The sequence below is a fragment of the Thalia democratica genome, chromosome 3, assembly GCF_965202585.1.
Source record: "Thalia democratica chromosome 3, ktThaDemo2.hap1.1, whole genome shotgun sequence".
NCBI lineage: Eukaryota > Metazoa > Chordata > Thaliacea > Salpida > Salpidae > Thalia > Thalia democratica.
In genome coordinates, this window is record NC_139167.1 from 35,689,144 (window position 1) to 35,702,180 (window position 13,037).

At 25.6% G+C, this 13,037-nt stretch overlaps 1 protein-coding gene across 1 annotated transcript; it reads left to right on the plus strand.

The window, feature by feature from the left end:
• Positions 1-6,763: 6,763 nt before the first annotated feature.
• On the plus strand, positions 6,764-11,888 carry LOC145832222 (stearoyl-CoA desaturase 5-like). The gene is made up of 6 exons (XM_082939545.1): positions 6,764-6,899; positions 7,316-7,446; positions 8,881-9,086; positions 9,380-9,426; positions 10,886-11,068; positions 11,665-11,888. The coding sequence occupies exons 1-6, from the start codon at positions 6,764-6,766 to the stop codon at positions 11,886-11,888; spliced, it is 927 nt and encodes a 308-aa protein (XP_082795671.1).
• The last annotated feature ends 1,149 nt before the right edge of the window (positions 11,889-13,037 follow it).

Sequence of the window (13,037 nt, forward strand, 5' to 3'; positions counted from 1 at the left end):
CAGGAGAAAAACTTTATCTGATAATAATAATTTTTCAGACTAGACTTGTTTTTGTTTTACTCATAAGTATAAGCTTAAATACATCATTATTCAATAGTACGTACTATTCTTACCACTAATATAGGAATAATGCAATTTTATTGTAAGAAACAAGAAAAAAGTTTGAAGCTTGTAGTTTAAAAACTTAAATACTATTTAAAAATTTAGTTTTTCTAAACGAATCAAAAAAAAAATTATAGAACAATGAACTTTTAAAGCAGAGGTATGCATGAATACAAAACAAAAGAAAAAAAAATTGTAATAAAAGTCTTACACGTACGTTTAAAATAAATAACTATTTGAATCATGTTTCGTTAAATTTTTCTACACAGTAAAATAATATTTAATAAAAGTTACAGTTTATGTTTTCGCTTCAACTTCATGAAGCACCGCAATCATCTCCACATGAAAGCACTAACCGAAGGCTTCTTCAGTTCCCACTCGTAACTCAGCTCCAAGTCAGGAACAGCTACTTTCGCCTTCTTGTACAAGTCGCATTTGTAATCCTCAATGAGGCTTTGCTGAGCTCTGTCCCAATAGTCTGCAAACTGGCTCATTGCCGCCTCAACTTTTGCGTCAACAAGGCAGAAGTAGGAAGCGCGAAGTTTTTGCAGCTCCTCGTCAAACTTCATTGATCCGAACGCGCTCGAATAAAATGCACTGAAGTCTTGCTTGTGCTCGTTGGATAGCTGTGTGTAAGTTAAACTGTTAACTTTTTTATAGACGAAGAAACAGTTTTTGTAACAACTAAACAGTATACTATGAGTATACTCCGTGATTTGATTAACTTAGATTGTAAAACCAAGTCTTAAGCAAATCAAATGTTTATAGTAGGAGAAAACTTAGTTGATTCTACTTAATAATATTAAAGTATAATGTTGTAAGCAGGTTTTTCAAAAATGATGATACCCCGTAAGTTATAGTGAATATTTATAATTGATTTTATGAGTTATTATTAAAATTTTTAGTGTTTTAAAGTGGTTGCATGGTATCTTTAGTTCGTTAACTACTTATCTAAGCAAACGATTTTCCAAATTAACTGAATGTCCTTAGATAAGTAGTTAACGAACTAAAGATACCATGCCACCAATCTATAATTGTGTCAGAAACTAATAAAATATTTTGAGATTACTAAATAACATAACTAGCAACAAACAAGCTTTTGATTACCCACTAAAAATACGATGCCTATACTTAACAACTTTAAACAATACTATCCTATAAGCCAACTAGTAGTAAAAATAAAACTAAAAAAAAACTATACCATCAATAGTTGTGTTTCATGGAACAGTTTTTGTTCTTCTCTTTGTTTTTCCAATCTGTTTTTGTACAGTTCAACCCGCTCTAAATAGTTTTCGTTTTGAGTTAGTTCTTCTAGTATACTTTCAACATGCGTTATAGCTCTTGACTTCCAAGTTTCTATCTTCTCGCAAACTTCTTCTTCTATAGACGCTATTTCAGCGTAAAAGTTATTTTCCTGTTCTGTGATCCACAAACTACTTCTTTCATTTAAGTATTGTTTAAAGTTGGCATTTCGGGGAGAAATTTCAGATTTTTTGGTGTTTTCTTTCGTTAACCTAACAGTTTAAATACATGTTTATTACCACAACTTAAAATCATGCAAACCAATATTTTAGATTTTGTAAAAAATAATTCTTTAGTTTTAAAGACTTAAATAATAAGTGTGTTTTCTGTAATACAACAACAATAAAATGTTAATAACAGTTATTTTAAACCTTAGAACTCTGTCAAACTTTTGTTTAATAACCATTATTTTTGTTAAAGAAAGAAATTAAATAGCTTGCTTAAAAAATGTTTTTCTTATTGAGTTTTACTAAGCTTTTGATAGTAAAAAAACTTTATTGGAAAGTTATTTAAAACATAAAGTTTTTTTTTCTTGATAGTTTTAAAAATAATGGAAAAAAAAAACTAAGTTAAAAATAACTAACTTAGAGTTAGCTCTATATTTTTCTTCAGAAACTAATAGCATATCTTTCTTCCACTCTTCAACTTTTTTTTTCCACCCTGCTACTTTTTCCTTTAGTTGGTTAAGTAAAGTTGTGGATTTTTCGTTTATGTTCAGAATAGAGTCATTCAAATTCATACAATCAAGTTTATCTGAACAAAAGTGATTAAAAAAAATATTTATAGAAAAAACTATTTATTTCTTTTGCCGTTATGTTTTTTTTAATTTTACTATATGTAATTCAATTTAGTTCAAAAATAATTATTATTACTAAAATATACTGATAACTATGTTTTTACAAATTGCTAGTCGTAAATAGGATTCAGTCTTATAAAAAAAGACTAAAAATACCTTTGTCAGAATCAAAGTTTTCTAAGTTTGAAAATTCAGCTCCGATCCATTCATAATTAAAGTTTTTGACGGAATCTATTTTTCTATAAAGCTCACCAATGTACGGTTCCACCACACTGTTTTCATACATTAGTTAAGAGTTATTTATAGCAAAATTAAACTAGTAGGTTAAACCTAACCTCGAAAACTCTATCGTTGGTTCATAATCAATTGTAATTCCCGAGTTGAAAGTACATTTCAAATTAAACTTGTAATGTTGCTTTAGACTTTCGGTTTTTTCTTTTAACTGGTCATAAAACTTTTTTATTGCGTTTAAAATCTCTTTATTTATACTTTTCTTATAGTATTCTATTGGTTCGTCATAGCTTTCATCAATTAGACCTAAATAAAGATACATTGTTACAAAAAAAATTAATGGTTTATTTTATTAGCTGAAACAAAATGTTAAGAATTAAAATATAACTCCTGAGTATTTTAAATTCTTTTTAGAATTTGCACTTAAAACTATAAAAATAAATATATATGTAATTGAAGAAGTACTAGTTTATGTTACCAGTATCGTACAGTCGGTCAAACGTGGATGTTATGTATTGTAACCTTCTTTTTAGCATGTTTTCTGCCTTGTTTTGGTAGCTTGATAGAATTTCGTAAGCCTTTTTGTCAACTTTTTCATTGTACTTTGTAAGCAAGTTTTGTCGGCTTATCAAACAGCTGCAAAACCTATAAAAGAGCAGTTTTTATTACGCAATATAGGAAGGAAATTAACATATTGAACTTAAAATGTGCATGGAAGACTTATTGTCTTTTTTTATTATAAACAAATTCGGTCAAAAATTCAGCAATTTGCTTTATAAAAATAATAACTACCTAGCAATCAGTCTCTCGTGAACTTTCTTAATGTTATCAATGGCTTTTTCAACTTCAAGCCTAAAGTCTTCAACCGCTTTCATTTTGTTTTCCTCCAACTGGGTAATGTATTCAGACTGACAGTTTTCTAAATAACTTTGTTCCTCTGGCTGCGTGTCCACTGAAAACGATGCATCCTCCATGCTGGTAGTAGCTTCGTTTTCATTCACAATTTTGTTTAAATCTTCCTTGTATCTATTCACAAGTTCCAAGTGAGTTGCATCGATTTCCGACTCCAGCATTGTTATTTGCGGGTTTAAGTATTTTTCTTTGATGTTTTCTCGAGCTTCCGCCAGTTTTGATTCGTATTCAGCTATTACGTCATCAACGCTTTTGTTGTCTGAACAAACAATTGCGTTTCAAAATTAAAATGTTGTTTTTGAGCTTTATAAATATCAGCTATTTTTTTAAAACCAGCCAATTTTTATAAATTTCTTAAGCTTATATACTAATTGAGTTAATTTCAATTAATTTACTTTTATTTATATTAGATTTTAGACCTATTTCCTCAGTAATTTATAACATAACTTGTACAATAAAGTACAATGATTAACCTTCATTTTGAGATATTGATTGAGAAGGAAACTCATTGGGTAGATTTTCAGATATATAATAATCAGGATTGTACCAGTTTAAGTCATATAATAACTGAAATGTCAAATATGTTTCATTTTGTAGTGGTAGATGACAGCTTCTTGTTATTGGCGTGCTTGTAGCTCTTTTTAAAACCTTAAAAAATTTATTGCTTTCTTTTGTTTATGTTACTTATAGTTTAGAAAACAAAACGTTTAAGCCATGTTAAAAAAATTAAAACTTACAAAAATTAAGAAGAAAATTATAAAAGCAGCCGATTTCATGTTTTTCATCTTAGTTTTTCTGATAGGACTAGTTCGTACTGTTTTATTTTGAAACAAATCATTCGCTTTTAAAGGAATTTTTCCGCTTTGTTTGAATAACACTACACGTGTTTTGTTATAGAACTAAAACAACGACGCGCTTGTATTAACCTGGCACGAACTTTTGATAACTTTGAAGTGGTCACTGCTAACTAAAAAACACTAACAACCTGTAAACTACTAACCAAGCAAATAACACCTTTGTACTTTTGTGTTTACTTAACTATTGCAAAATAAAAACACGCAACAAGTTAAGGTAAATTAAGCTTTGTAAAATAGTAATATGAACTAGGTAACTTTAATGTTAAGCTGGTTTTAGTTTAATAAAAAAAAAAGAATGACTTTAACACTTACAAAACTAATTTTTAGTAAAACGAAATCAGTAGGTGTATACAGAAAAAACATAAAGTTAGAATTCAAATGATTTTGAAAGTATATTAAGCTAAAAAACGTTTTGAAGTGTTATAAAGTTGATATATATATATGATTAAACTACGACAGAAAAGCTGATTAAACCAAAACTTATAGCCGAATTTGAAAAAATATCATATAGCTTCCAACTAAGCCAACGTTGTTTTTTACCAGAAAGGTATAAAAAATTTTAAAAAATAATAAAAATGATTCGTTTGAAATTTCGCTTGTTAAAAGTTTTAAAACTATAAAACTTAAACTTTTAAATGCTCAAAAACATGCTCTTAAAGCTATAAAATGTTGGAAAATTTTCTTGTTGTTGAATTTTTTTTTCAAAAGTTAAATCCACATAATTATATTTAGAGTTTAATTTTCTTCAAACTTTTAATTTAGTGCTGTTTTATTTTTTTTATCGAACAAAAAAAACACTGAACAACCATTAAAGTGTATACACTGACAGTGTTATGCACAAAAATTTGCTTTTACCAGCCAATTATTATCTTTTTGAAAAAAAATTCAATACAAGCTTAATAAGTGATAAAACTCATTTTTGAAATCTAAAGTATCGTATTTTAACGAAAATATTTAAAAGTTTTGATTAAAGGCAAAAGTTTTACAAAAGAAAAAAATAAGGGAAATACTTTAATTATTGTTATTTTTTTCTGTTAGAAACGTTTGACAAAGTTTGTATATCACTTTACGATCATTTAAACTTGCTTTGCATGAAATTAAAACATTTAAACTGTTTTGATAGTTTTTTAAAAGTAAAAATATGCCAAGTTAGTATACTTAATTTGAATGTAGCTAACAAATTAATTAAAATATTTAGTTACAAAAAAGTTTTTTTTTTAGACTAAAAGCCAATTAAAAAATATTATGAAAGTAAATGTTTGAACCTTTAATAAACAAAAAATTTTAGTAAACTTACACAATAAAATACTTATCAATTGAAATTAAAATATTTCTACTACAATTTAAATCGTTTTTGAGCTTTAAATCAGTAATATATTTAACTCAATAGCTTTGTCGAAAATATAATAAATAAAAATTAACTTTTCTAGTGAGCTAAAAGTTTTTAACTACTTAAGAACAATAGAAGATGAAAAGTTCCTTAGCATTTTTTACATTAATATTAATCATTTTTAAGGCTTTTGAGTAACAAATTGAACTTTTAAATCATTAAAAACTTTGCAGGTTTTACATTTAAATAGATGTAGTTTTTATACAGTAAATTAATATGTCAATATTTAAATTAAGTTCAAGTAAGTTTATAATTTAGTAATTTGATTAATTAAAAAATAAAAACTGTCAATAAAACTTGAAGGCTAAAAACTAGAACAAAAGTTAGTAAATAGTTCATATTTCACGTATGACATTATTTTGTTTATACCACTTGTATATTACGTGATCAGCAATGTATTTTATAACACTTGTTTTATTTTCTAACTACTAAATCATGATTTACCGAAACTTTTGTCATATTTATAAACATTTTGTTTTACTTTTTTATAAATTTGCCACCTTTAGACTAGCTAAAATTAAAAATTAAGCTTCAAGTCAGAGGATTATTTTTTAGAATTCGTTTGTATAATAAAGCAAGTAGGGTGTTTGTTCAAAAAAATAGTTATTTTTTTCAACTTTTAGACTAATTTGTAATTTTTTTTTTAATTTTTACAAAAGTACTTTCTTTGATAATACATTGTTTAGTTTTCAAAGTCGTTTTATAAAGTTCTTAAAAGCTCTCGTGTTTATACATTAAAAGGTTTAATAAGTTAGAAAAAAAACTGTTTTCAAATCACCTTAATCTAACTACTTATATTAAAAAAGTATAACTTCTATACCATCTTTAGTCACTGGATGGCTATAAGCAAATTAACTTTGATTAAAAGTTTCAAAAAATATGAAGCCAAAGTTAAAGTCACTAAAGTTTTATAAAAACTTTAATTTACTTGTACTACACTTGAACTTCAAAATTTTTTTGAACTTTTTTGTCTACAAAGCTTTGCAAGTTGTTAGTTTAGAAAGTTCATATAATATAATATTATTACGATATTAAAGACTATAAGAATATCTTAGGTACAAAGACACCACTGTGTTTCTAAAATTACTTGGTACATTATTTAGTATATGTAAAATTTTTGTACAAAAATAATCTACTAGAATATTGAAATTTAAGATTTTTTACGAAATTAATATGGAAGAAGTTGATATAAAAGTATGCAACCACGAAGTTAGGTCAAAAGACAAATTTCCTGATTCAACTTACAAAATGGAAATTGTTTGGTCTGACGTGATTCTTTATACTGTTTTTCATATAATTGCCTTTGTTGGTATTTACCATTGCTTTTTTGCCAAATATCAAACTGTCTGGTTTCGTTAGTATTACTATTTTATTATTTGATTTAAATTAATTAGCTTAGAAACTAAATATTTTAAGCATTCAGCTTTTATTTATGAATATTATTGAACTTAACTCGTAAGTTGTAAAACTAATTGTTAAAACAAATATGTATACATTTTAGTTTACGTTGAACAACATATATAATCCATATACAGGACAATTCATATGAGTTTTTTTTGATTTTTGTGCTTTTTCTATAGTTTTTATTTCAAATACTATATTAAAATTATCAAAACAACTAAAGTCTGTGTTCATAACGTTTACAAACATAAATAGTTTTTTATAATTAAAAACTTGCCAAATTAGATACACAACAGTTGTAATGATAATACTTTGTTCTAACAGAAATAGGTTGTTATTGGATAAGTACCATAGGAGTTATGGCAGGTCCACACAGGTTGTGGTCTCACAAGTCTTACAAAGCAACTTTGCCGTTGAAAATATTCCTTGCTTGCTCAAGCATGATGGCTTATCAGGTTAGTATGATAATTATATAGTATAAGTTATTCGTTTTAAGGCGTACTTTCATTTTGTAGATTCTTAAGTTTTTGGCACGAATTTTTGAAATTACTTGGTTTATATTAGAATTAAAAGTCATATTTTATACAACTTTCGTTTATTGTCGTTTTGTTTACTATTTGAAATATTTTAAGATTAATATCATACTATAAGTTTACTTAACACATTTAATTTTTTTTATAAGTTTTTTGATAAGTGGATTTGAAATACTTTTATTATTGTAAACCAAAAAGAGAATAGGAACGGGTCAATAAGCACGAAGGGACACTTTTGCACGAGAACATCTTTGCACGAAAGGACATTTTTGCACCAGGATATTTTTGCATAAAGGGTGACTTTTGCACGCGGGGTAATTTTTACACGAAGAGACTATTTGCACTTATTGCAATTAATAAAAACACAAAAAAAAAAAAAAACAATTTACTGACCAAGGGTAAGGTTAGGGGTAACAGTAATAGTTGTAGTATAAAAGAAAAATAAAAACTCAAATTATTATTAAAAAAAAATAATTAAGTAAAGCTAAACTAAAAAATAAAGTTACCGAGCGAGGTTAGGCTTTAGGGGTGATAAAAGTAAAAGTAAATATATAAAAAATGAATAATAACTAATAATAATAAAAAAGCAATATAAAAACTAATTTAACAAAGAAAAAAAAAAAACTGACCGAGGTTAAGAGTTAGGGGTAACAGTGACAGTGAAAAAATTAAGAAAAAAAAACAATAATAAAAAAAAAACTTCAACAGTGCAAAAATGTCTTCGTGCAAAAGTGAACCTTCGTTTAAAATAATCTTCGTGCAAAAGTGAACCTTCGTTTAAAATAATCTTCGTGCAAAAGTGAACCTTCGTTTAAAATAATCTTCGTGCAAAAGTGAACCTTCGTTTAAAATAATCTTCGTGCAAAAGTATCCCTTCGTGCATATTTGACTCCTACCCAAAAAGAATTTATTATCATTATGTTTTTATACTGGTTACGTGTTTGATAAAACCAATGGTAAAATGTTAATTTAGAAACCTTTAAAACTTGAAAATTTAAATTTAAATATAAAGTCTTTTTGAGCTATACCTGAAAACGTAAATTGAAGTACAAATAATTAAAAAAATACCTAAAAATTTAATGTAATTAGTGAGGTTATAATGGTTTAGAAAAAAAATTATTTTTTTTTAGGTTTTAAATTTAAAACTTCTAAACGTTTTAATAATTTTTGTTTAGTTTAAATATGTTTTATTCATAACTGAAAATTAAACTAATTTTTTTAAAATGTTACTTGACATCTAAACAGTAATAAAAATATGGTAAAAAAACGTTTAGTTTTTATTTTTAAAAAAGATGTAGTTAGACACAATTCAGAGTTTTAATTGTTGTTCATCCAAAGCTTTATCATTTATCACAGAACTCAGCGTATGAATGGGCGAGAGATCACAGAGTCCACCACAAATATTCAGATACAGATGCCGACCCACACAACAGCAGGAGGGGATTTTTCTTCAGTCATTTCGGGTGGCTGCTGTGCAGGAAACACCCGGATGTGATCATGCAGGGAAGAAAAATCGACTTGAGTGATTTGCATAACGACCCTGTTGTCATGTTTCAACACAAGTAAATTTTAAATGTTTTTTAATAATCAGGAGATCTTATAAGTTTTTTTTTTTTTTTGTAAACTGTTTTGTATAAAGTCTTGTTAGGTTTTGAAATTACTTTCTTAAAAAGAAAACAAAAATAAGCTAAAACTAAGTTGTTATTATCTAAGCTGAGTCTAGATTTTCTTAAAAAATATTAATATTTCATTTCGTACAATGACTTTAAAAAAACATTCAACTAAAAGTTAAATAATTCGGAAGTATTGAGAACAGCAATTATTTACTAAATTCTAAGGTAGATTGTTTTTACAGGTACAAGTTTAGTTTCATGGCAATATTTACGTTTCTACTGCCTACCGGTTAGTTTGTTAATAATCAATTACTTATTGAATATTTAATCGAAAGATTAAACTGTTTTAAATGTAAATTTGAAAAATAAAATAGTTATAGTTTCAGGGAAGCTCAGCTCGAAAATTTAAAAGAGTTGCACTTTAAGTTTAGATTTGTTCTAAAGTAAAAAATTTCTTAAATTAGTAGTTTTTCATAATTTCTGACCTTTTAAAATAATGTATACATCAACAGCTGTTGTAAGTTATTTCAGGAAAGATTTATTTTAGTGTCAAATAATTTAATTATTTAGTTAAAGAGTCTTGTTTGCCCTTTTGAACATATTTTCTTTTAGACTTTAATAAAGGATAATACTTACAAACATAATTGAAAAAAGTCATCATTTATGCAATATTGCAAACTATCATTTATCCTTTCAAATAACATAAGTAATTACGTTAACAAGTTTAATAGCTGAGCCAATTTATGGTAATTTTACTAATTTTAATTACTAAAATAAAAATAAAAATAATTTTAAATAATCAAAATCTTGTTTAACTTTTAGAGAACAGATATTCAACATAAACTTTTTATTTTATTTATAATTGAGTTTTATTTTCTATATTGCAGAAGAATATTTTTAAGTTTAAAATTTTTAATTGACTATAGTTTATGTGTATAAAACTTAATTACAAACTATATGTATTAATAAAAAATAATTAGAATAGCATAACTTTAAAATTAATACATTTTTAGAGTAAATTTTCATGTGAAAGTTTTGTATTAAGAGAACTATTTTAATACATAGACGCTATTTAATAAATTTAATTGCACTTACTTTTTTTTTTAATGTAGTACACAATTAAAGTATAGTTTAGTTAGAGATACTTTTACACGTTTAGTAAAATGTAAAATGTTCAAGTAGCAACCATTTTCTTATAATTAGCTTTTGCATTAAAAATTTAATAAGCTTAGACTAGTATTGCGTTAACTTTTATTGATAACAAATTTTGGCTATTTGTTACAAAGCTTTAACTACCATACCTAGAACAAAAACTTAAATAAACAATGCAAAAAATTTAAGGCGTGTTTATTGAAAGCATGAAGTTATTTCCACTAAAAGCGTGAACTTCTCGTCAAAAATATTTTACCATTAATATTTTATTTGGCTTTTTGTTTTTACTTTGTTAAGCATTACAAAAATAATTAATAAAGTTAAGAATTTTTAACAACTCAAAATAGTAGTTGAAGAAATTAATTTTCAAAGTTTGCTACTCTTTCTTGCTTTTAAAATAAATGAGATTGAACAACTTTAGATTATTTTGTTTTTTATTATCAGTTATAATGCGTAATTTGTATATTTTATCTTAAACATTAGATTTACTTTGCTAATCGACGTTTTAAATTTAATTTTAAAAATGTTTGATAACTTATATAACTTATATTAAACGTTTAAAAAATATATTTGTGAAGCTATTTATTTTTTTTCAGTTTTGCCTGTTATATTTTGGAACGAAAGCCTGTGGACTTCATTCTTTGTATGCGTTTTTAGGTATGCATTAGTAATTCATGCCACTTGTTCGATCAACAGTTTTGCTCATTTTTACGGTAATAAGCCCTACGATAAAAACATTCAGCCATCAGAAAATCTGTTTGTTGCATTTTTTGCAGCAGGTTAGTTGTTTTTAGTAATTTTGTTATAAATTTAGACGTTATTGTTTTTACTGTGCACAAAATTTCAATTTAGTGATACACAAAAACATTTTTTATTTGCTGTGTTGTTTCATATATTTAAAACGTTAAACAATTTTTAATTAAACACGAACTTACTGTTTTTAATTATCATCATGTACAATAACTAAGTTCAGGATCAGACTATCTAAAAAAATTGAGTATACCGATGAAAACTTTGTTTAAGCTTAAAGTTTAGAATAAAAAAAAGTTTTATATCTGCTTTGTTTATTTTAACAAGTAAGTACTATAAACGTTGTAATACAAAGTCATAAAACTTATTAGATTTTAAAACTAAAACACATTTTTTTTTGTCTTAAATTTATATGGCTTAACACTACGACTGTTATTACAATACATAAAACATTTTTGGTCATACGTATAACTTGTATAATAGTTCATAAAATATTTACTTTTTTATTTAAGTTAATGTTGTACTTCTAACATTATAAATGTAAACTTGTTTTCAGACTTTTTTATAAAAAATTAGCTTAAATTTAATTTGGTAAACAATAGTTTCCTAAAAGAAAATGATACAGGCGAAGGTTTCCACAATTACCATCATACATTTCCCATGGATTATTCCGGAAGCGAATTTGGATTAAAGTTGAATTTCACCACACTGTTCATTGATGCCATGTGCTTCCTCGGCCTTGCTTCTGACCGTAAGAAGATGTCTGATCAGATAATTGAAGCAAGATCTAAGAGAACTGGAGACAATTCTCGAAACATTAATAATTTGTTTTACAAACGAAGGATCTAGTAATTTGTTAATTGAATCTTATAAGATTGTACTGTTTGAAATAAGTTTTGTATTGCTTTGTGTTGTTTTAAATACGATTCTACTATTTCTTTTATACTCTTAGTATTTAACAATAAACTGCTTACAAAATTGTTTTAAATCTTTGTATGAAAGTTTGAACTTTAAATTTTACTTGTGTTTGTCTTGTTGTATTTTTTACAATTTACATTAAACAAGTTTTTTATTAGTAAGCAACGATCGTTAAATACATGTTTATTTATATCAAACGCTGTTTTCTATGGTAAAAATTTAAGTTGTTTTCTTGCTAAACCAACCTAAACCATAAAAAATATTTTATTTATTAAGATCTTTTTTAAATTCATGCTGATGACATGATCACAACAAATGCTGACCTTCTATTAACAAATAAAAAAAAAACTTTTATTTTACTAAAGTAAAGCTTGCCGAGAAATCAAAACAGAATAAGTTTTTAAATGTTTTTTCACAAACGTAAATTTTTCATTGGTTTTCATTTTAGTATTTTATTTACTTGCACCATTTTGTATGTTTTTGGTTTTAGTTTAGTTTATTTAAAACATAACTGATTTTGAACACAACATACTTACCCGTTTCGGGTGATAGATGTATTTTTATTGTACTAATATTAAACACATATAATTAACTTAAATTGAGATTAATCACTTTGTTCATAAAGATCTATTATAATTTATAATTTATATCATATATATTTCGCGATAAATTTTACCCTAAAACTTTTTAACTTTTCATTTATGAGTTATTCGATAATTTTAGTTTGTTACATTTTTAACATAATTTTTCCTAACTTAATTAGGTTAAAAAAATTGTTTTGTCTAAAGTTTTTGCATACCTTTAACATTTTTTTAAGTAATATCATTTAACTTTGAATTAAATTTTAGTTTTAAAAAATGTTGATCATTCTTTCAGTTGTAAAATAAGGTTACTAAACGTTATTACGGTTTATAAAAACGATACCAACAAATGTATAATTAATGAATATGGTTTACTGGTTAAAGTAGATAAGTATTTGTTTTTATATCTAAAAAATCCGTAATAGAAATATAAAGTACGTTCAATATTTCATTTTAATCATGCTAATTTGAAAATCAAGTTTGTAACGAGTTCATTTTT